This window comes from Rhipicephalus microplus, chromosome X (genome assembly GCF_043290135.1).
Source record: "Rhipicephalus microplus isolate Deutch F79 chromosome X, USDA_Rmic, whole genome shotgun sequence".
NCBI lineage: Eukaryota > Metazoa > Arthropoda > Arachnida > Ixodida > Ixodidae > Rhipicephalus > Rhipicephalus microplus.
In genome coordinates, this window is record NC_134710.1 from 281,545,455 (window position 1) to 281,568,872 (window position 23,418).

The 23,418-nt window shown below is 42.2% G+C and overlaps 1 protein-coding gene across 1 annotated transcript in view; it reads left to right on the forward strand.

The window, feature by feature from the left end:
* The window catches only part of LOC119162396 (nose resistant to fluoxetine protein 6), an 82,271-nt gene extending 65,350 nt beyond the window's left edge, over positions 1 to 16,921 (forward strand). Inside the window, exons 11-12 of the mRNA XM_037414790.2 lie at positions 3,662 to 3,804; positions 16,499 to 16,921. Coding sequence (XP_037270687.2) covers positions 3,662 to 3,804; positions 16,499 to 16,714 — 359 coding nt within the window. The 3' untranslated portion in view covers positions 16,715 to 16,921. The remainder of the gene's footprint in view (positions 1 to 3,661; positions 3,805 to 16,498) is intronic.
* Positions 16,922 to 23,418: the final 6,497 nt, after the last annotated feature.

The following is a 23,418-nucleotide window of genomic DNA, read 5'->3' on the forward strand; positions in this document are numbered from 1 at the left end:
TGGCCCTAATCTCATGTCCCTAATCTAGACCATAGACTGTAGTCCACATTGATCGTATCCTCTAGTCTCTGGACTATATTCTCTAATCCATTTCGATCATGGTTTTTTTTCAATATTGTACTGAGCCTGCTTATAGGGATGCTGCACACAGCGGTGACGTCACGATGCCAGAAAGCCTTTCTGCCTGTTCAAGTGTAGGGATTACCGCCATATTTGGAAAGAACAGCAGATTCTTCCATATCACGGCAGCCATGTGCTAGCAAAGAGAGCGAAGTATTACGAAGAAACGAACAGCAACAGAGCACTACTAGCCGATGCGTGAAAACGAGTTGAAGACACGTGGTGGGGGGTGACTGGAAATTTCCACACGCTCCATCGCTAACTTTCCTAATCACACCACTACTCTTAAACAAGCATGCGGCAAAGGCTCATTTTGCTAGACAACGAAAGGCAGATGCATCGCGTATTTAGATTTTTAACAATCATTGGCATAAGCACACCATCGCACAGGCGTATCAAATATCTGTGCCACCAGTTCTCCCTTTCAACAGACTTGGTCCAGAACAGTGAGAGAAACTGGGTTGTAGGAGTTCGAAGCACAGTGAAAGCAAAGAGGTCGATGTGGCAGGCGGCTATGGAGATGTAACCTAGCTTGGCTCTATACAGAGCACATAAGACCACTATCTCTGCAGAGGGACCATAAGAGAATAGCGTCGGCAGTGCGTCCTCTTTTTTTGAAGCTAGTGTTTGAGCTTCCCGCTCTTCAGTGTATCGACGCCACTTCGACCCGTCACTGGATGACGATACTTTCCAGTGCAGGGCATGCGGGAAAGACGAAGGGAACAATAAGCACATTGCTCTTTACGATAAACGTCTGTGTCCTCGTCAGACAGATTGTACCACACTACCTGAAACGCTGGGCTTTATGCAAATCTTCGGCACACCAGGTGGAGGTGGCAGCCGCGATACCAATTTGCCACCCCCTGGCAGCGGCATCAATAACAAGAGCACGACTTCTCAGATGGTGTTCAGGGAGACAGTGAACAATTGTAAGGTTAATTACCTGTTGTAAGTTTTCTTCTTTTTGTTTCTTTAGTTATCCTCCCATTCAGTAACCAAAAGAGCCCCCCCCACACCCCCCATTATAAGGGGAAGACCACTGACATCATCCTCGTCATCATCATTAAAAAACCTGCCGTATTTTGAGGCAAAGACAACTTCTTGAGGTTCTCTGTACTGCATGAAGTCCGTTATACAAAGTGTTCTGAGTAAGTACTTTTGTTCAATGAACGGTGGATTTTTCTATGCAAGAACGTCGAAAACTATTTGGGTATTAAAATACTGTTAAATAAATGAAAGTATATTTTACTTGTGGTCGTTATATTCAGATAGGACTGTATTGCGGAGCACAGGCGTAGAATCGCATAAAGTGTTAAGCCATGTCAATCATGCATAGTTATCATCAGCCATTAGCATCAGTCATCATCACTTTGTGCCGCTAAATGCACTTATTGACTTTCTTGCGTGTTGTAGGAACAATACTAAAGTCTGCATACCTTTGAAAAACACATACAATGAAAACAGCGTTCGCATGAGGCGTTAAAAATATTCATTTAAAAAAAACATACATACTTTCTCGAAGCATCTCTTTGAACTTAGTTCATTGGCGTAAAACTTGCAAATTTTCGCGTTGGAAAAGTATACCACCTGCTGAATTTCATAGCATGACCAAAAAGTGATAATAAACTGTTGCGCCCTTCAGTCAATTTGGTAATGCGTGCGTGCACGAGAAGAGTCTAGGTTTCTTCTTCTAACATGAAGGTTGTCTCTTTGCGAGAACAAATTCGCTAGTTTATTTATGAACATCTGCCATATAATAGCACTGATAAAAACGTCAAGACGAATTCATAAGTGCGACGGAATATGTGATACGATACTCGAGAAAAACAGCCCTACTCCGAAGTAATGAGTGTGATTCCCAGTGCCTCCGGCCAGTTTCTCTCCTGGAGAGGGGGGTATCCCGATGTGGAACTCAGCATTGTGGGAACTTATTACTCTAGAAGGTGTCCTCTCTTTTTTGCTTGTCACCCAGTGACGCTTCACCGGGCTGCCTCTCAAGTTCCAGCTAGAAGTATCGTTTCTATCGTCAAATCACTACCTCTGTACTACTGTTTACACGGAACATAAACTGCCAAGCTTCGCTTCGTGGCTCGTATAAATTATGTTCTCAATTCAGGAAGACGCCAGTTCTCCCATTAAAATGATTGACCCATGAAAAGTCAACTTTAAGATTGGCTGTAGAAACTCTCTGAAGAGGATGGCGTATCTCCTAATAGCCCTCCCAAGGGCTAATACCACGCCGACTACCTCCTCACTTTGAAGTTCTCTGCGTCGAAATCACCCGACACGAACAAAACAAGGCGATGAAACATCCGTATACAAACTCATAGCTGTCCACATCTGTGTATACGACTTTGGCAAGAGCAGCAGCATGTAAAACAAGTGGTGCGATATTGTGATCGAGAAGTGATAATTATACTTCGATAGCCAAATAGTAAAATACTATGTCTACTTAGGGCAGGTAATAACCGCAGAGCCGAACCACGAGATTGAAGTAACTAGAAGAATAAGAATGGGGTGGAGCACATTCGGCAAGCACTCTCAAATTATAACAGGTAGATAGCACTATTCTTCAAGAGGAAGGTATATAACAGCTGTATCTTGCCGGTACTTAGCTATGGAGCAGAAACTTGGAGACTTACAAAGAGGGTTCAGCTTAAATTGAGGATGACGCAGTGAGCAATGGAAAAAATGGGAGGTGTAACCTTAAGAGGCAAGAAGAGAGCAGAGTGGATTAGGGAACAAACGGGGGTCAAGGATATCATAGTTGAAATCAAGAAGAAGAAATGGACATGGGCCGGGCATATAGCGCTTAGACAGGATAACCGCTGGCCATTAAGGGTAACTAACTGGATTCCCAGAGAAGGCAAGCGGGTTAGGGGGAGACAGAAGGTTAGGTGGGCAGATGATATTAAGAAGTTTGCGGGTATAAATTGGCAGCAGCAAGCACAAGACCAGGTTAACTGGCGGAACATGGGAGAGGACTTTGTCCTGAAGTGGATGTAGCCAGGCTAATGATGACGATGATGATCAGCCAAATAGTACACGCCCGTGTACTGTGTGATGTCATTGCACGTTAAAAAGCAACATATGAACAAAGCATTAGGAAGCCTTCACTATGGCATTTCTCATATTCATAGTGTGGTTTTGGGAAGTAAACTCCAAGTTATTATTACCTCGAGCCGGACTTTGAATTGGGCGCGTTGGTACATTGTTTTCGGTGGTTTTGTTTGGCGAGTCGACAGGAATAGTGTGCGCAGTTTTGTGCGATGTAATAAGAGCAGTCATTGCATTGAGTATTTCATTTGTAAATTCCGCACTTGTAAGTGCATTGTGTTTTAGTGTCTTCGTCTTCTTCAGCTGTTTTTACTTAGCGATTATTACCTCATTATGCCCTTCCTTTCAACAAAGAGGGTGTGAAGTATTACAATATCAGCACTTCCAGACAGTATTTGATTTACGTGGAATAATTATCAGCACTGCACTGTGATTACGATGAAGTAATAAGAGTTCTGCTTTATTTGAAATATTCTTTTTGCAGGGTTCGTCGGTCGATTTCTATCATCGAGCTTCTTTGCACCTCTAAGCAGGCTGTCCTTCTGCGTGTACCTTATACATTATCCATTCATTATGTTGATGTTACACGCCTCCAGGGAGCGTATTCACGCTTCTCACTTTGGTCAGGTAAGGTCGTCAAACATGACTTTTATCATGAAATGAGTGAATTGCGCATTGCGTTGTTACATATGGTGTAAACTTTAATGTAGCATTTCAATTGTTTTTTCTTCACTTCTAGAAACAGATGATAAAATATGGCTCATGCACAGCCATGTCCACGTCTGTGTAGAGCGTGCGAGCACCCGGTTTTTGCTTTGCGGGGCGGGATGTTGCGATAGTTTCGGGCTCTGTTGGGATGTGTTATGAGCAAGTGCGGCTAAATATTCACGCGGCAAATTTCAGGGACGGCAGAGCAAACCCTACAAAAGCCGGTGGCTCGCACGCTCTACACAGACCTGGACGCGTACATTACAAGCTGTGATAACGTTGAAACCCTCATTTTTTAGCAATTTGTAATATGCCGGGGATGGGGCAAGGGCATTGTCGGAAGTTCTACATTTGTGGAATCATAGTAAACGTTCAACCTTTGATGTGGGCAATAATTGACATATTAACACTGAAATATCGGCGGATTCGCACGCTGTATAAATTCGTGTGAAGCACTCACATAGCAGCTGCTTATGCTACCTTTCATTTGAGCCAACGTTAAGAGGTGATTATATGTGTTTTAGTAAAAAAAGTAGGTGGGAAACACATCCGTGGTATACCAGGCACGCCGGCTACACTGGCGACTGAAGAGTAACTTAGGGTCAGACGTAACGTCAGCTGTCGTGTTACAGCACAGGCTTTTATCAAAACAATTTATCGAAACGAAGGGCACGCAATACGATGCAATGACGTAATTATCACACATATATAATTTGTTAGCCATTGCTCGATGGTCTATTCACGCTGAAATGTGTCTTGCGCAGCCATATGAATACTTGGTAAGGCGCATTGCCGGGCTAGTTGATTCGAGTTCATCCTTTAAATGAATATAGCGCACCACGACAAGCCCACAAAAAGAGAGAGACACACACACACAGCACTACGTGTGTGTGTCTCTTTTTGTGTCCTTGTCGTGGTGCGCTATACCCATATAAACAAATGAATACATATGCTAAGGTCACCTTGTCATAAAATGCGATAGCCAGCACTGCAACTATATGTGATATTGCGCTCACTTCATGCCTGCACAGGACAAAGCAGTTTCATGATCAAGACTTGGACGAGTGCCTACATAATTCAAAAGAAGAAAAACAACGCTGAAAATTTTGACAAAAACGCAGAAAGATGGACGACGACTAGCGTTGTCGACATCCGTCTTCATGTGTGTTTGTCAAGATTTTGAGTGCTGTTTTTCTCTCCTGTGTAGTTTCAGGACCTGGCATATCTCTTGAGGTTGCATAGTTACCAGCCACATAGAATGCCTGGGTTCGATTCCAGCTATCATCCCAAGTATATTGATTTTTTAGCTTCGTGTTAACAACGCTGTTTCAGCCGCCGTTTTTTCATTATCTCGCATTTGAAGTAATAAATGACTGTTTCACTCTTCGGGAGTAATTACGAGCCGTATATGACCGGTGGCGTGATCCCATATAACACGGCTAGTGATATTCGGATGTGTGCCACACTTGACTGGAGGAATGTACATGAGGGGAAACTAAAGTAAATGCTAAGCCGACGTTGATTGTTGAAATAGCCGTGCCGAAACCGCAGTGCTACTTTAGAGTCAAAGAAATGCTTTTTAAAATAGCTGATGTTTTAATTCTCTGCATAACGTTAGCGCACTTCAAATCATCCGTATGAAAGCGGGCATGTTAACATCACTCTTGCCATGCTCAAAGATACCCGCCTTTACTACGCGGTTCCTGACAGTATCAGCAAAGCGAAAGTAGCAGAAGCCACAGTAGCAACAACGGCTATTGAACCCTTTTCTGTTTGCTTGGTTAACTGGACCCCGCTAGAAGGCATGAGCTCTACCGCCTAACCCGGCCAAAACAAACCTTTTGAAGCACTCGATGCCAGATGATTTTTTTCTATAGATCAAAAAGTAATGGTAAAGCAGGCTCCTATTGAGCCTTTTATACATGGAAGGTTTATTGTTGTTTTTGCAGCTAGTTTGATTACTAGAGATTTATTGTAGTTAGATGCTTCACGTCAACGGGATCACTTAAAAAAGAAAGTCACAGCTTGGCCGCAAAGGCAAAGCAATAAACGTGATATCAGCCAATTGGATTGTCACGCGCAAAATGGCCAGCAGATCTAAATGTGTCCAGCGTTTCTCATGCATAAAGGACGCACGAAACATGCTCTCAGGTACAGATGAACGCGAAAAACATCTCCGTTGTTACTTCATGTGTTTGAAAAGAGCGTTTTTTTCGAAAACGGAGACTATGCAGCAATCACAGTGACGTTTGTGCACCCGGTAACTACAACGGAAACGTTCGAGTCGAAGTCGAAGGCCACCCAAGACGTACGATTTTCCCCACCATGATGTAAGGGCGTCAACCTCCTGCTATCCACGGGGCGAATTGCGCGAGGGAGGTGCGAGCTCTGGCTGCCTCGTCGGGACGATGTGGTACTTTAGGCAACATGCGCTCATTGCGCTATCTTGCTGGTAATTCTAAAAAAACAATAGACCCCCTCCGACATGCCCGTCACTAGCGGTAAGTTGTAGATATAAATAGCTTGCCGTTTGAATGTTCAAGGGCGTGATCCTTGGTGACTCAGTCGATAACGCTTCGCTCTCGAGACTTAGAGGTCCCAATTTCGATTGTGCGTGGCGGAGCCTTTTTCTGATTTATTTTACATTCTTGCATTTACTTATATGAAGATACGTGTTCATATACCGAAAGCGAAGGTGAAGCTGGTGACACAATCTAACTGAGAGTGCCTTTACAATAGCTATCGCAATAAAATGTACCAATCGTGTCACACGTTGTGAGACACATTTAGCTTGATTTCACAATGAGTAGGGCGCTACTGTTGATAACATTGCAATTTTAGAAGTTGTCATACAGTAAGGTTTTACTCTGACATGAATTGTTATTGACCTTTAGTGTTATATTGTTCTGTCAACGACGAGCACTGCGAAATTTTTACGTTCTTTACATATGAATCAGACAGTCATGTTCGCCATACCTTCAATTCGTATTATGCCACTTTGGGCATTAATAAGTTAAGCGGGCAATGTCGACGGCACCATACGTAGTAGGATATACGAACAGATAGATGAATAGATAGATAGATAGATAGATAGATAGATAGATAGATAGATAGATAGATAGATAGATAGATAGATAGATAGATAGATAGATAGATAGATAGATAGATAGATAGATAGATAGATAGATAGATAGATAGATAGATAGATAGATAGATAGATTCATTCATTCATTTAATGTCTCATGCCTCTTCATCGGCACTGTGAACATCTTGCAGGATATAGCCAAGCATGTTTATGAACTTCATTTTAATTTATTTAAAGGAACCCTGCGACACTTCTTGAGCATGTATTTTTTATCGGTTCTTCTCGTGCAGTGGAACGCGCCGGTACTGTTGCGCACATGGCAACACCAAAATCGACGCAGTTATACCAAACAAACTATCTCGATTTCAGACTACGGTGACACACATCGGCTATATTTTATAGGTAGTGACGTCTTGGCATTGATGTGACAACAAACACCATTCGCTTTTGATTGGCCTGACCTCGGCGATTGCTTGCAATATTTATATGACGGTAGCTAGGCAATACGAGAGAACCCTAAAAACATCATAAACTTTACATATACTTTCTCAGAAAGAAACAATTGCTGTTTCTAAATAATGTACTTTCAGAAGAATGGACACAACACAAAGCCTGCGAATGCGGCTATGGTACGCCTGCAAGTAAACGCGGAAACGCATACCGCGTTTTTAGTGAGCCAAAAATGCGACAGATGGTAGACGCCCGCGTTGCCGTGGAACGCGTCTTGCATGCAAGCCGAGAAGAAACCCCGCCCGAAGCGTATATGTATCTTATACAGCGTGACCATGGGAGCGTCTGCTACCCGACACACGTGATTCATAGCAAATATGCTAACGACGCCGTCAAAAAGAGCGGTAGCGAGATATTGTGTGAAAGCCACACTGAGGTCATATTTCCGGAATGTCTTTATGAGACGCGCGCTGTGATTCGAAGCAGTCTTTGACTTCAGCAGGCGAGTGAAAGGCAGAAAAAGTTTCTCATCGTTGCCTGCTCGAGTCTTCAAATTTGAGGACTCATAACTTCACATTGCGTGCACCACTTTCAATCATTCTTAATGCAATCGCCTCAGTAATCATCGCTATACGCGTTCCGCTACTCAATAAGGCTGTCCCAAAAGTGTTGCAGAGGCCCTTTAAGTTTCAGCCCCAAAAACCATTAAAAATCTTTGTCGCAAGGTGCCGCATTGTTTCCGCAGCTTCGCGACTGTTGAAGATCATTCCGTGAGGAAGCAATTAGAATAAAATGTTCCTAGGCACATAAGTGCTGAAGAAACTCAACAAACACCAGATTACCGAAGGACGACACTTTGTTAGCCGCTATCAGTATACAGTATACAGCAGGTAGTGTGTCTTGTCGTTTGGTGAGCACAGGTTCACCCAAACAAAAGGTTCTTTTTTGAACCCACCAGCTGGTGCCTTCGTCAACGTCACCACAACGTGGTATTATGTTTAATGAACTCGCATTATCGATCAACTAAACATAGGTTCATTCTCAGTACCCTCATGATCTTTTTATTAGGGAATCTTAAATACTACAACGTGCATATTTAAGCAGCTTAGATCAAATCAGAGTGAAACGTGAAAGTGATGGCTGCGTTGATGCGCGAACAACAGGAGTCTACAAGTTTAGCCAATTATTCGATGTGCTCTCGTTGGACGAAATGTGGGTATTCAAGCGATGCTTGTCATAACTCACGCGTTTCAGTAGTGTAGTACGAAAAGAAAATATAACAGAAGAAAAGTGGGTAGACCCAATGTTCAGTGAGAATTGATGATATGAGAAGCAAAAGTGAGAAAGGCTTGATTGTCACATCAAAATCAGCACAACGTTACGAGGCGAACGCAAGTTGTACGGTACATGACTTTCATGTCTTAATATCATGTTTGCGGCTGGCATTTGGTCTCAGTCACTCGATCACGTCACGTAATACGAAATCTGTATCTATGAAGAAAGCTAAAAGGCCACGAGCACGCTATGAGCGTAGCATGTAGTCATATTTTACATGACACGCATGTAAGGATTATCATGTTTTGGCGTGTCATTTACATTTGTCGTCCGTTCATGTTATTTAGACCGAATTTGGCATATGTGAAGCTAGCGAGAGAGCCGTGAGCGCATCATATGCATGGCATGTAATCATGTTCTTAGAAGACACACATGTCATGATTATCATGTTTGCATTAGTCACATACCTCAGTCATGCATTCACGTCACGTAGTACCATGTTTGGTGTATGTGAAGCTAGCGACACGACCGCGAGCGCATCATGAGCGTGGTATGTAGTCATGCGCCAACATGACACGCATGTCGTGATTATCATGTTTACACCGGTCAAATAATTTCATTTTCTATTCACAGCACATATTACCAAATTTTATGTATGGGGAGTTAGCGACACGACCACGAGCGCATCATGAGCGTGGCATGTAGTCATGTTGTTACATAACACGAATGTCATGATTTACACGTTAGGGCCTGCACTTCCTTTCGCCATGCAGCTATGCCATACCATACAACATTTGCGATATGTCATGTCAATGAAACCACCTGAGGAACAGCGAGACCAGGACATATATATCATGACAGTTATCACAAACACGTCATACTTTTTGTGTTATGACTAGTCACTTCTGCTCGTCGTACAGTTCTGCTATGCCGCACAAATTTTGGTATAGATGCCATTATCTAAGTGGTCAGGACAGCTAAAAGTCGTAGGTGTCTAGATAGATAGATAGATAGATAGATAGATAGATAGATAGATAGATAGATAGATAGATAGATAGATAGATAGATAGATAGATAGATAGATAGATAGATAGATAGATAGATAGATAGATAGATAGATAGATAGATAGATGCAAACTTGCCGATGTTCGCTAAGAAATGCTTCAATTTTAAATAGAAAGATAGTGCGTGGGGCGCAAAGTGTAGTTGTCGATGACGCGCCTGTCACATGCGGAATCAGGAGTGGCGTTTTACACAAACTGGTGCACTTTCGATCATCAGCTTCGAGGTGAACGGCCATTTCTGATAGCATAATGCGATTTTTCTTCATTGTGACTTGGCGCTCACGTGGCAATATTTCTTTGTTGCCTGGAAATATATAGGAACGACCATCAATGTTTCTGTATCAACTCAAATGTTGAAATGTCAAGTCAAGGATGAAGGTCAAATTCCTTCCCTAGAATAGAGGTGGTAGTGGTTAGAAGATGAGAAAAGGCACCTAATTTCTGCAACCCGGTCGGGAGCACGGCGCGGGGCCTATTGATGTAGGACAGAACAGGGAGCATTTCTCAGCACTTCCTCCTTTCTCGGAAAGAAAAAAAAGAAAGAAAGAAACAAAGAAAGGGAGAAATAAAGAAATGAAGAAAAAGCAAAGAAACAAACAAACAAAAAACAAAGAGAGAAGAAAGAAGGGAATGAAGAAAAACGAAAGAATTAAAAAAGAAGTAAAGAAAGGAAAAAAACGTAGTACGAAAGACACGTGTATGCCCGCGCACCTTGTCCACATTTTCACGATGCGTCTTTGATGCATCTTGTTTTTCGTTGTTGTGCCCACATCCGTACAAATAGCCCCGTAAGAAGAGAGACGCTCTTTGCTTTCTATGTTCCTGCAAATTAGGTTTTTTTCAGCCGTGAAAAGCGATTTACAGTGTTGAGGACATTATCTGCGACTCCTGACAGCAGGAAGTGGTGTGACGGTACTGAGCGCCGACGTTTCACCGTCACTGTGGTGGACGGAACCAGCCAGGATGCACAAGCGTGGCAAGGGCCACTTTTACCACAGCATGGCTTCGGAACCGACGGGCATGTGAGTCAACCTGGTTCTACCAGGGTTTCTTACATCAGGACACCAACACTCGTTTTGGAGGCGATGAGGAAAGCGGAGGACATGTCGAACGAAGTAAGCTCTGCGAAAAGGGTGAGAGTGGAGTAGCAGACGGAGAACATGCAGGAGGGGACATCGACCTACTCCTTCATTGATGAAGATATTGAATCTGATGAGGAAGCATATTCTTTCACTCAAGTGACATTTTAAAAGAGTATAATTGAGGGAATTCCTGTGGTAATCCGACCAATACAGGAAACGAAAACCTTCTGAAAAGTACAAACAGCCCCGTAGTTAGATAGATAGATACAACACAAACGTTGTAGCCTCAGAAATTGTTGCACGTGCTAAGGAGAAAGTGCGTTCTTTCCGAGTGAACAAAGATGGAAGTTTCTCACCCAGCGTGAGCTCTCTTGCTTCAGCCAAAAGCTTGTTGTCTTGTGCGCAGGTCGCTGGCTTGCTGGTAAAGCCACTCATGCTGGAGTCTCACATGTGAAATGTAGGCAAAATCAGACATGTGCTTCTAGAGAACACAGAAGAAAAACTTACAAAATATTTAAGAGAGGCAGGAGTGATATCGGCTAGACGCCAGACTCGTTACATACCACAAGAAGATGGGACTGTTGCATCGCACCTAATGAGAAGTGTAATTTTACAATGCAGATATCACAGACCTCTTCCAGAGAAAGTATTCCTTCGATTTACAAGCGATCCAGTGTAGGAATATCTGGGCCCAGCATGACGCTGCTATTATTGTCAGAGGTTTGGACATTTGGCGAAAAACTGCCGAAGAACAAGGCGCTGAAAAATATGCGCCGAAGACCACCATCACAAGGACTGCAAATCAATAACACAACCTAAGTGTGCCAATTGCAAGGGGCCCCATGCTGCTTCGTTCTCTGGATGCCCGCAGAACAAGGCGGCTTCTCTTCAATATCAACGTGACATCATCTACGGTCACACGCAACAGCATGACGCGCCTTAGCCCAACATGAACACCATGAACCCTGGACGGCCTCCACGACCGCCAGCACCTAAACGCCAGGATCCTGTAATGACGTACGCGCAAGCTGCAAGAGGACAACGAAAGCAAGGGAAAAGTGCGGGAACACCAACAAGCCAGCAGCAAGCTCGACAAGAGTCTCAGGAGGGACTTCAACAGAAAAGTAACCACGTGGTTCACATCCGAGAAAGCATGAGCACATCGCGTCCAGTAAGTGTAACACAACCAGAAAACTCCTCTGTGTTGACAGCTCATCTTTTCATACCAATGTTATTCTCGGCTTTAAAAGCCAAACTAGCCGCGATCCCACAGGCTAACACCTTCCTGAGGTCAAAGCCATCTTGTCGATGGAACAGGTAGTATTACAATTAGCCACAACAGTCACTGCGCAGGCAAGACATGAATAATTGTTATCAAAATGTCGCGATTCTTCCAATGGAATGCGAATAGTATTCGCGCTAAGTGTGCAGACTTCAGAAAATTTGTGACTCAGAGCTCCTTTCGAGTGTTATGTAATATAGAGGCCGGAGTAGACACTACTTTTCGGTTATCGAACTACGTTGTGTATATGTGCTCTAGATCTACAGGACCAAGCAGAGGGATGATACGTGTGAGAAAAGATCTGCCATCAGTGCAGTTGAATGCTACATCATCGGATTACCCAGAGTATGCAGCATGTGAGATTAGATTTGGTCGAGTAAATATAACAGTAGTCAGCGTTTATCTCCAGCCTTCTACAAATATCTCGCTTTCTGCATTCACAGCACTTTTCCAGACGTACACGAAAGCTGTGATATATTGCGGAGATTTCAATGCTCACAATGCCATGTGGGGAAGTGCATACTGTGATCGTCACGCAAAGGACCTACAAAAAGCAATTCAGGATAGTTCATTGTGCTTGTTAAATGACGGTTCAGTGACGTTCCTACGGGGTTTCAATTACTCGAGTTGCCTAGACCTCATGCTTGGCTCACATGATATTGTATCTGGGGCTTCATGGCGAACAGACATTGAAGCAAGGGGCAGTGATCATTTACCTATTCTAATACAGCATCCAAAACTACGCTTTTCTAAATATAGGCCCTCAGCAAAGCCAACTAACTGGCAAGCATATCGTTATTATATATCACACCAAGTGGACACTATTGCTAACACTGACAGCTTAGTATGACTCATAGAAAACAAATTAAATCAGTGTTTCAAGTTCGTTAAAATTCCTGAAGGTTACGCTGGAGTAGACGCTAGATACGTAAGAATTAGGGCCATACGCCGCAGAGCTGAAAGAAAATACAGACGCACGGGTCTACTTGAAGATTACCGCGACTGTCGAGAAACGCATGACCCCATGAGACGACAACTGGATAGACTAGTCACAAAGCGCTGGCAGGAATTCTGCACTTTGCTAACGCCACTTACACCAGAGTTCAAATTATGGAATGCTCTACGCTTTTCAAGTGGGACAGTAACACATCAACAACCACTTAGAGCCTTAGCTTTAGTGAAGAACGTACCGGAAACGACCGTTGCGGATGAATTTTGTCAGCATATTACACGACCACGTGCAGCCGGGCACTCGCCTGAATACATTAAGTCTGTTGGGGATATTAAAGCATTGATTCCGTTTTCTCTCAATAGACCTCAATAGACCTCATGATGACCTAGATGATCCGTTTTCATTGCAAGAATGAAATAACACTTTTGCAAGGTGCCGACCAAGGGCAGCAGCTGGTTCTGATTTGATAACATATGCAGCTTTAAAAAACCTGGGTCCTGTGGCCACATATACTTTGTTGAAGATATTTAATGATGCTTGGAAAACATAATGCCTTCCACCCTCCTGGAAAGTTGCAAGAGTGGTCCCAATTCTCAAACCCGGAAAAACGCCTCTACCCACAGATTCTTTCCGCCCTGTCAGCCTGACTAGCTGTGTTTGTAAACTTATGGAAAAGATGATAGACGCAAGGCTTCAGTGCTGAGTGTAATGTACGAATGTGCTTCCAGAAAATATGACAGGTTTTCGCAAACTCCGCTGCCCCATGAATACCATTCTAGACAATGTAACATGTATATCATCGGAGGAGCTGTAGAAGAATCGTCGTTGCAGTATTTCTAGATATAAAGCGAGCATTTGACGCAACCAGCCACGCTCATGTACTACATGGTTTAATTCAGTTGGGAATAGTAGGCAGAACACTAAGATGGATTGTAGAATTCTTACGAGGCAGAAAAATTTTCATTGACACAGCTGGCGGTAAAAGTAAAGAGCATGAAGTTAGTCAAGGAGTTCCACAAGGTAGCGTACTAAGCCTATATTCATTTATATGTGTTATGGCTAAAATGTCCAATATCTTACTTGTTTGAAATATTCCATATATGCAGACGATCTGTTCATTTCGGCATCAGACACGAGCATTCAAGCAGTTCAGCAAAAGCTTCAAGATAGGCTGACAATAATCAGTGATTTCTTTAAGAGCAGAGGCAAGATTATTTCTTATGAGAAAACATGTGTACTTCCATTCAGAATTGAATGCCCTAAAAAATTTAAACTTCAGATAGTTTCTCAGCGCTTATAACTTGCGCGACAGCAGAAAATTTTAGGGGTTATTTTAGACAGACGTCTGCCTTGGGCAACATATATAAAATCATTAGAGGACAAAGTTAACTTCCTAATCAATATATTGCGTCGACTGGCCGGAGTGAGATGGGGTAGTTCATGCTCTTCTTTATTGCGTGTACATTCAGCAATCATTCGACAAAGAATAGCTTACTATGCCCCGGGTTTACATGGGATATCAAGCAACTTAGAGAAGGGTACTCAAAGATTGTTGGCCAGAAGCTTTCGTATATGTCTTGGTGTACCACGAGTGTCTGCCAATGCTTTAGTAATTGCGGAGTCTCGTCAGCCGACTTTAAATGCTATGAGATTTACGGAAAGTTGCCGGCATTATCTTCGGTTGGCAACTCAACACGCTATTCATCCCCTATACCGAGCTATTCTGGAGAGATCAGCTGCAAGAATACCTAAAACTATGGTAGATTTCAAGAGTTTACTGCCTACGCAGGAATACTGGCCTCCATGTGGATCCCATTCACCATGGCTACTCTCTATCCCAGATATTACAACTTTCATTGCGGGATGAAATAGTAAGAATGATATGCCCGTATTTGCAATAGAGCAAAGTAACTTCAACACACCATTATACCAATTATGAAGACTATATTCACGTGTACACCGACGGATCATGTCTGAATCAAAGCTCTACGTCGGCATTCTTTGTACCTGCATACCAAGCGAGAAAAGCTTTAAAACTCAGCGATTTCACAACATACACAACGGCTGAGCTCTATGCAATACTCCATGCTTTACGCTTCATATATTTACAGCCAGGTCCACTTCTATGGGTAGTTATCAGTGACTCACAGTCCTCATTAGTTTTTTTTAAAAGAAATCAGCTTGAGCAACACAGATAGTGAGCTCGCATATGAAATACAGAGGACGTATGCTATAGCAAAAGATTTAAACCAGACCATAATGTTCAGTGGGAGCCAAGCCACTGTAGAATCACAGGAAACGACATAGCTGATCATATTGCACATGCGGGACATCAAGAAAATATTATATCACTGCTACCTCTATCGATGAGCGATGCACGGTGTCTAATAAATAAGCTGAGCTGTCAACTGTCTCAAAAAGCCTGGTTCGAAAATGGTGCGCGAAACTCTCTGTTGTATAACATTGATTCTGGTATAGAATTTAATAATCCGTTAAAGGTTAGCCGATCGGTAGAAACAGTCATCCGTTGCCTACGACTTGGTACAGCCTACACGAAGCCCTTCCTGTATAGAGTAAGGAAAGCCATCAGTCCTACCTGCTCATGTGAAGAAGCTCAAGAATACGTGCAGCACATTCTTCTGCATTATAAAAATCATGACGTAGCTCGAAAAAACCTGTTTAAAAAACTCAGTTCTTTGGATAAACGACTTCCATCAATTGCAAAAATCTTGGGTCCATGGCCAAAAGGAAAGCTACAAGGCACTGCAGCGCGTGCAGTCATTCATTTTCTGGAAGAACCAGAAATAGCTCAAAAGTACTAAGCAAAAAACAAATGTACTTCACTGTTAACCGCGGTATGTTTCAAAACAGTTTTTTCGTGTTTCACTACGATATTTTTGGGAAAACTTTTCTGAAAACAGTTCAGTATTTAAACAACAAGATCATCTTAGATATTTTATTGAACTTACACGTTTTGTGTGAACACCTAATTTGGCGTGATTACTTGTGTTTTTACAAACTCAGTGTGGTGCGGACACATTTATATGTAGTGTGGACACATTTATATGTAGTGTGGACACATTTCTGTGTGGTGTGGACACTCAGTGGGGAAAAACATGACCTCATTGTGCAAGTGTTGTGCTATGTACATAAGTATAGCCTTGTGTTTGCTACAAAATGTGCGATGTCGACTTTTGTGCAAGAGAAGGGGAGTAGCGGGCGCCACGCATTGGCACCAAGCTCTCCTTATATACATTTAAATTAAAAAAAAGAGATGCTCCACTTAAACTGCCTTGAGTGTTATTTCGTCTTTTTTCCTCTTACTTGTGAATTAACGTTGAAGATGTCAAGAGTTTTTGTAATATGAAACAGTTCTCAATATACCTGAACATGACGAAACTAATTTTGTTCGAATTTGATCAGGTGACCCTATTTTTCGGTGTGTTCATCTGGAGTTGCCTCTTGGCGTACCCGGCTTTCCTCATGTGCGAAGCACCGACGGCAGCACTGGATAAGATGGTGTTTGAAGGACTTACTGGCCGAGGGAAACATGCAACGAAAGAACATCAACCGGACGCTCACATTGCAGTAATAAATATAGGAGGTGACCAAGTTCATCACTCTTCAGCCAAACTTTGATAAAAGTGATTTTTGTGGTCAAATGACCCGTCTGCTACAATACATAACCTCAAGTACTAGGCTGCTAGCTGCACTCTTCAAGCAAGCAGCTGAAGCACAGCAGAGATGCGCCATATGACGTCTTCCGATGAGGCATCACATGCTGTACATAGTTCATTTTTGTGTGGAATTTCAATAAACAAACAAATTTCACATAGATATAAAAAATTCGAATGTTTTGCAATTGATGAAATAGCTCTATTCGACGTTGAAGGCAAGGTAAGCCAATTTCTGAGCTAGTGCCTTTAGAATTTTCCCTGGTCTATGGGGAATCAGGTACCTATAACTGGTTGGAAAAATATTGTTCATCTTATAAAATGTTCATTTATACAAATGGGCTTAGAATAACTAACTAATGAAATAATTCAAGTATTTTTTATCTAAGATGTTTTTATGATGTTTCTGCGATAGGCAGATTATATATATATATATCATGCCAACAATATTGCTCAAGGTTTAGCGTTCATAGTTGTGCGATTGTCAATTAAAAAGCAATTATTGCGCATATCTGAGGCGCCACAACAATGCTTCGATGTTTTCTATGTCTGCCTTTACACCAGAAGAGGCACACACAAGTAACTCTAAGGAATATAGTGTTTAATCGCGCTGTGCTGACAGTGCAACGCGACCCTTAAAAAGGTTTTTCCAACGCTTTGCTACGACGTCAAGGTGGTGGCGCCTGCCCGTCGCTTTGCCTTCTACACCTTATCACTCCCGAGACTGGCGCGCACCTTTCTCCGCAGGCTGCACGCCTTCGTTTTCGAAAATAAATGCCAGATGGCACTTGTGTCTAACGTGCCTAGATGCGCTCGCTCGCCTCCGCCACACGCTCGAGGCACTCTAACGCAGCGCCTGCAGAACACTATTCACCGATTTTCTTGCGCAGAACATCAAATAAACGTTTTGTTCACTCTCTCCAGACGCAAGACTATCGTCTTTCGACGACATTTACAGTGTAGCTTGTAAATTCAGGCGAATTTTTCTCTTGGGGCTTGGAAAAAGAATTTTCTTCAACGGAGTGCACTGGAACTCACACTTCTCAATATTTTCCTCAATCAGACTCACTTGTACTAAAACTCACCAAAATTTTACTCAGCCAGTCGCTCTCAGACTCATGGCTTAATCATGTTTAGTGAGTTGACTCATGAGTACGTTAACTTATAGTTAACTTTTGTTACCATATTTTCAATGCGCTTTAGTTTCCTTGGCATTTATTGTTAACACTCAAAATTAACGAAGAAATCAGGAAACACTTATAACAAAATTTGGTTTCATAATGGAGCTTTGTTGCCCTGGAGAGTACGCTAGGCCCTTGACAAACAAATAGCAAAGTCATCTTGTCCCATGCAGCTGATTGAAGCCCAGCCACATTATGGAAAGCATAATGTCATGCTTCTTGCAGTACTTTTTTAATGCATTGTGGCATACCTGCATCGTTCCCCAAGATTTGTTAAATTACCGGAATCCGTATGACAACCCCGGTAATAGAGCTTGTCACATTGAGATAGAACACGTTCGTTGCAAACTCTGTGTCTGCTCACGTTATTTGCGAACTCTGTGTCTGTGTGCAACCATAATTGCTCTTGAAGCACCTGCATGTTCTTTCCCCCCAAACTGCTTGCATACAACACGTGCAATTAACCCACTGCGATCTACTCAGTGCGTGTTACTATCCCCTTGTGTCTTAGACATATGCCACACTGTTTACGTATCACTATAATACCACGACCTCCATATCAAAATCAAACAATTCCTTTGCGTAGTGGTAATTAAGATATACTAACTACACTCCAAACAAGTATAAATTTTTAGAAGTAACAGCAATAAAACTGTCGAATTTAGTTTTACTCCTTCAATGCTAATATTTACCATTATTGGTGCCCTCCTTAGTTTATTTAGACCTCGTAGCTTTTAATATGAGTTATTATTAGCAATTCAGTTAGGACGTTTTTATTGAAAGGCCACTCACATGCGTTAATTTTATGAAAATAACGTCCTGTGAAAGAGATTGTGGGTTAAGGCCAAAGACCCATTACCGTAACCTACGCCTCTTATCAACAGGTATTTAGATGGAGAATAAACTGTCATGCATTGAAACCTGTGGGTAGGCACAAGCATGAACATAACCCGAAATAAGACTGATAGCAATAAAATTGAGTAGATAGGACCATAAGTGGTAAGAAGAGTGGAGCTCATGCATGCTCACTCACGAAATATATTTTGTGCCTATGGCTGGCTTGAACTCATCCCCCAACTATTTCTGAACCAGACTCTTCCACGAAAACTTCCAAAAATGTTACTCACCCAAACTTACTCCGACTCTGACTTGCTGCTTGATCTGAAATTGAGTTAATTGACTCATGAGTAAGTTTAGTCACTTATGTATATCCCTCTGTGGTATGTCATATTCTTTTGCACAAACCACAACTTCATGTGGCGCAACACAGCTAGCCTTGGCCAGGTGATTCCAAGATCATCATAGAACACAAGACAGTCCTACTATTTACTGGAAGCACGAAGTCTGTTCACATTGTGGAGCTGATGACCGACAAACAGCACAAAAACTGAAGCCATGCAGTAGTATGTATACTTTATTTTAGAATACATAATTACTTACACTACACAAAGCTTTTCTATGGCAGTTTATATGTGCAAGATAGTATATAATGTCGTATTACACTTGCCGAACAGATGCTAGTAGTAACAAAATAATTCAAAAATTCAACAGAACACTGTGCAAATTATGTACTTAAATATTGGAGCACTTATATTCTGCATTGTATTGTTTCGTACCCTTCCCATAGCAATTATTACAAAACTAGATTCGAAGCAGATTTGATTGATTGATATGTAGGGGTTAACGTCCCAAAGCCACCGTTTGATTATGAGAGACGCCGTAGTGGAGGGCTCCGGAAATTTCGACCACCTGGGGTTATTTAACGTGCACCCAAATCTGAGCACTCGGGCCTACAATAGATTGAAAGCAGTAGTTAGTACCAAGCTCGTGTGTATGTCTGTTGCACTGCAAACAAACATGTGTTTATATGCGTGAGGGGCAATTTTACATGGCATCCTAGGTCCAATGACAGCAATTTATATGGTGTTCACCAGTGCAGCGCATTACACGATGCGAAGAGCCACACAATTAAATGTATTAGTTTCTTTCTGTACGGGAAGATTTAACTTCCATGAGTGCAAGGTCCTACTGACTGCAGTGTTGACAGGTGATGCAGATTACAAATATTTTTATAAACTTTATCCACTTATACGGGGCTTCAAACCTTGCAAAAAGTTTAAAAGTAGCACAAATAAATGGCTTAGATTTTGCGAAATCTGTATTTAAAGGTAATGATGCAAAAATTACTAGTTGCTTTTTTCAGCTTCAAATGCAAATCAAAGCCTTCAAGGGCCCGAGATAGTGCACTAGTAAGTACCAGTGCACCTTGAAAATTTATGTACACATTAGTATCAGTTCCTACTGTACCCTTACACCACGACATGATACAAGCTTTTCATCACAGCCTCACCCAAGCTCAAGATATTGACACACTTTTACGGTTGGCTCTGTTGGTGACGTACAAGCAGCCATTTTGTTTTGTCTCTGACATCATCAACACCGCCCATACTGGTGCACGGGGCCACCAGAACCACACTATCGGGTCAACATCACAACGTGCACCAAGGTAAGTTAATATTCTCCGCCTATTTCATGTTTCACACTAGCTCATAGTCATGTCCATATAAAGGATATTTGTCTGGCAGAATTAAGTCAGCTTTTAGAATTGGTGTTAGTACCCCTTTCAATAAACGCACGTTTTTTTCTTCAAAACATTGCATTATGCAGCTTCAGCAAGCCACCCACCTCTGTTCATTGCAGTCTAGTTGTTAAAACAAAGTCAATAACTAGCACAAAGCTTCCATTTTGCTAACAGAGAGACCAGAAGGCAATACTGCAGGATTTCATTATATAAAATCCAAGATCAGCATCCCCATTGATGACTTGAGCATCTTCAGGAGCTTTTTGACTACTTTCCGAATCACCGTGGACTTCGCTGACTGTCAAAAAGAAAAATCATCTCATAGACTTGGTTCATCTTCGAGCCCAACAATGTCCTAAGTTAGCTCATTCGAGCTTGACTGCGTAAAAAAGAGAAACAAAACAGCAGTAAGACAAAATAAAGGATCTCTCCATTCAAATGTTAGATCATGAAGTGTGACGACGAAGGCGAATTGGTAGACAAAGCCACAAACGACATGAGAGCGACATGACAAAGTTAGTCGTCACCTATAGAAGCTGAAAATGACGACAACGGCAGCTTTCAAATGTTGTCAGTATGAAGGCAGCCGTACACACTTAAGCTGACATTGCACGTGCTCTAACCAGTTAACCATGTTTTTTTTTTGCTCCTTCCATGTGACCACCAGATAGCATGTTAAACTTTGTGCTACTGACTGGTCTCTTATAGCAATTCTGGACAACAAGCAATATATTCTTGATTTCTGCAACTAAGCAATCTATCAAGGGGAACAAGCCATGGATCAGGTTAGGTAAAAGTCAATTTCGTTGCATGCCACTTTAGCATTTAAAATAATTTTGATGATATTGGTGCTTCAATTGCACTCAAAGCATGAGAGCGGGCAGATGTGTAACTGAACATGAGGACAGCAAATCGACGCAATCATAAAGGGATCAAAGAAGCTGTAATACCGGACAAGTCAAGAGAACATACCATTTGTGGTTTTGGTAAAAAAGCGTGTTAGTCTTATTCACACAATACTCTCTATCACTCTCTTTTCAGATGCTAAGCATTTCTAATAACAAGCAACAGCGAATGAAAAACATAACGTCACAGCCCATCTCATTTATTATTCTGCAAGATGGTTTTGTTATAAGGTTAGCTTTTTCACATGAAATGTACACAGTAGTTTAAACAGAAACATTCGACACCAGAAATTTTTCCTGTCTCAGCATTCACTCAGCATTAAATACTTCATTCATTTCATTCAATTAAATTTCATTGAAAGCTCCTTATATGGGCTGCAGAATCCCCATTATTAGACTAGCATTCCCACTAATACACTACTAAACCCCCCTCTGCTCCTCGCGCTGGGTACCCAGCTGATGCATAGATGTGAAACAGCTGACTCCGTCGTCCCTCGGAGCAAAGCTGTCAGTTACGGCAAAAAAACAAAACAAAAGCAGTTACCTCACATGAGCGCAAACGTAACGGCCCCATGTGAGAATCGACATTGCCAGATGACAATAGTTACTTCAAAATAGAACTTACCTAGGCGGCATCCAGGGTAGCAAACGATCCGTTTTATGGCTCCGCACATTCCGCAGAGGAATTTTGATGAGTCGCTACGTGCCACCTAATTTCACTGGCCAACACTGCCAGTACCTCCACGGGCCCATCATTTCAACAGGTGCACGGTACTGACCCAACAAGAAATAAAACCTGCGCACGCAAGTATAAACACACACACGCGCACACCCACACACAATGCTATATCAGTGAAATAGCATTATTTCGTCGTACGATCGTACATGTGCTGTTATTGCACTCCCTTTTCACGTTGTTGCCAGAGCTTAGTTTGTTGGCGCACTGCCTCCAAGTACGTGACTGCGTATGTCGCAAGTTCTAATCCGAAATGTATTGGTTTTTTTCGTTTTTTAATGTCAAATTGAGGAAGAATTAACCTAACTGCTTTAAACAATTTGTTGTTTTTCTCTTGAAGAAAATCAGGCGGAACGCTGAAGCTGTATTTAAAAGGCCCAACACGTACGTCATTTTTGCTTTTTCTGCTGGAGCGTCATTTTAATGAGGCACTAGCGTGATCTTGCCCGCTTAATATATTCCTAGGAGAAATACTCTTGACCCCAGAAAAAGAAATAGTCGAAATCCTTAGCGCACTAATGAAAAATCTATTTAGCTCTGGTGTCGTTTCAAACGGTAACTGAATATACAATAAATATGACAACATAATAAAATATTGATAGTGTTTTACGCTTGTTAAAGCTATATTTGTTTTTTTTAAGTTCTGGTTCTTTCGCTTCTAACAGCAAACTTGATAGACTAAAAAGATTTATTGCTGATATACCTTTTTTAACAGTGAAATATTCACTTTCATGGCTCTGTTAGCAACAGTGACGTGTTTTCTTTTCATGGCTTCCACAAAAAATCTTATGCGTGAACGATCGCTCACATGTCAACTATTGCTGAGACGAGGTTATTGTACATAATATATCAGTTTGACACGATCAATAAGGTTATAAGTGCGAAGAGCGGGTGGTTGTAGCAGCCACCTTAGTGCGGCGATGATTGAGCCGCAAGGACGTTGACGACTTCATTCCTGGGGACGCCAACAGTGCTTACAGGGAGCACCGATGAGAAGACCAAAGGCTGCCACTACGACACCGTACTTCTGCATACAACAGGAGAAGTAAAACTTGTAATTCCTCATTACATGGTCCGCGTATTGTGTGCGTTTGTTTAGTCTTTTCTCGCTAGCCTCGTCTAAGAAGAGAATCCCCCCCCCCCCCCACCGTACTGATGATGTGCTCAACCACACAGTGTTTAACCAACTAGATCATGTTGCAGAGCGCTTGCTGACCGCTAGCTACATGTAACCTGCGTATAGGATACCGTACGCAAAGCTTGCAA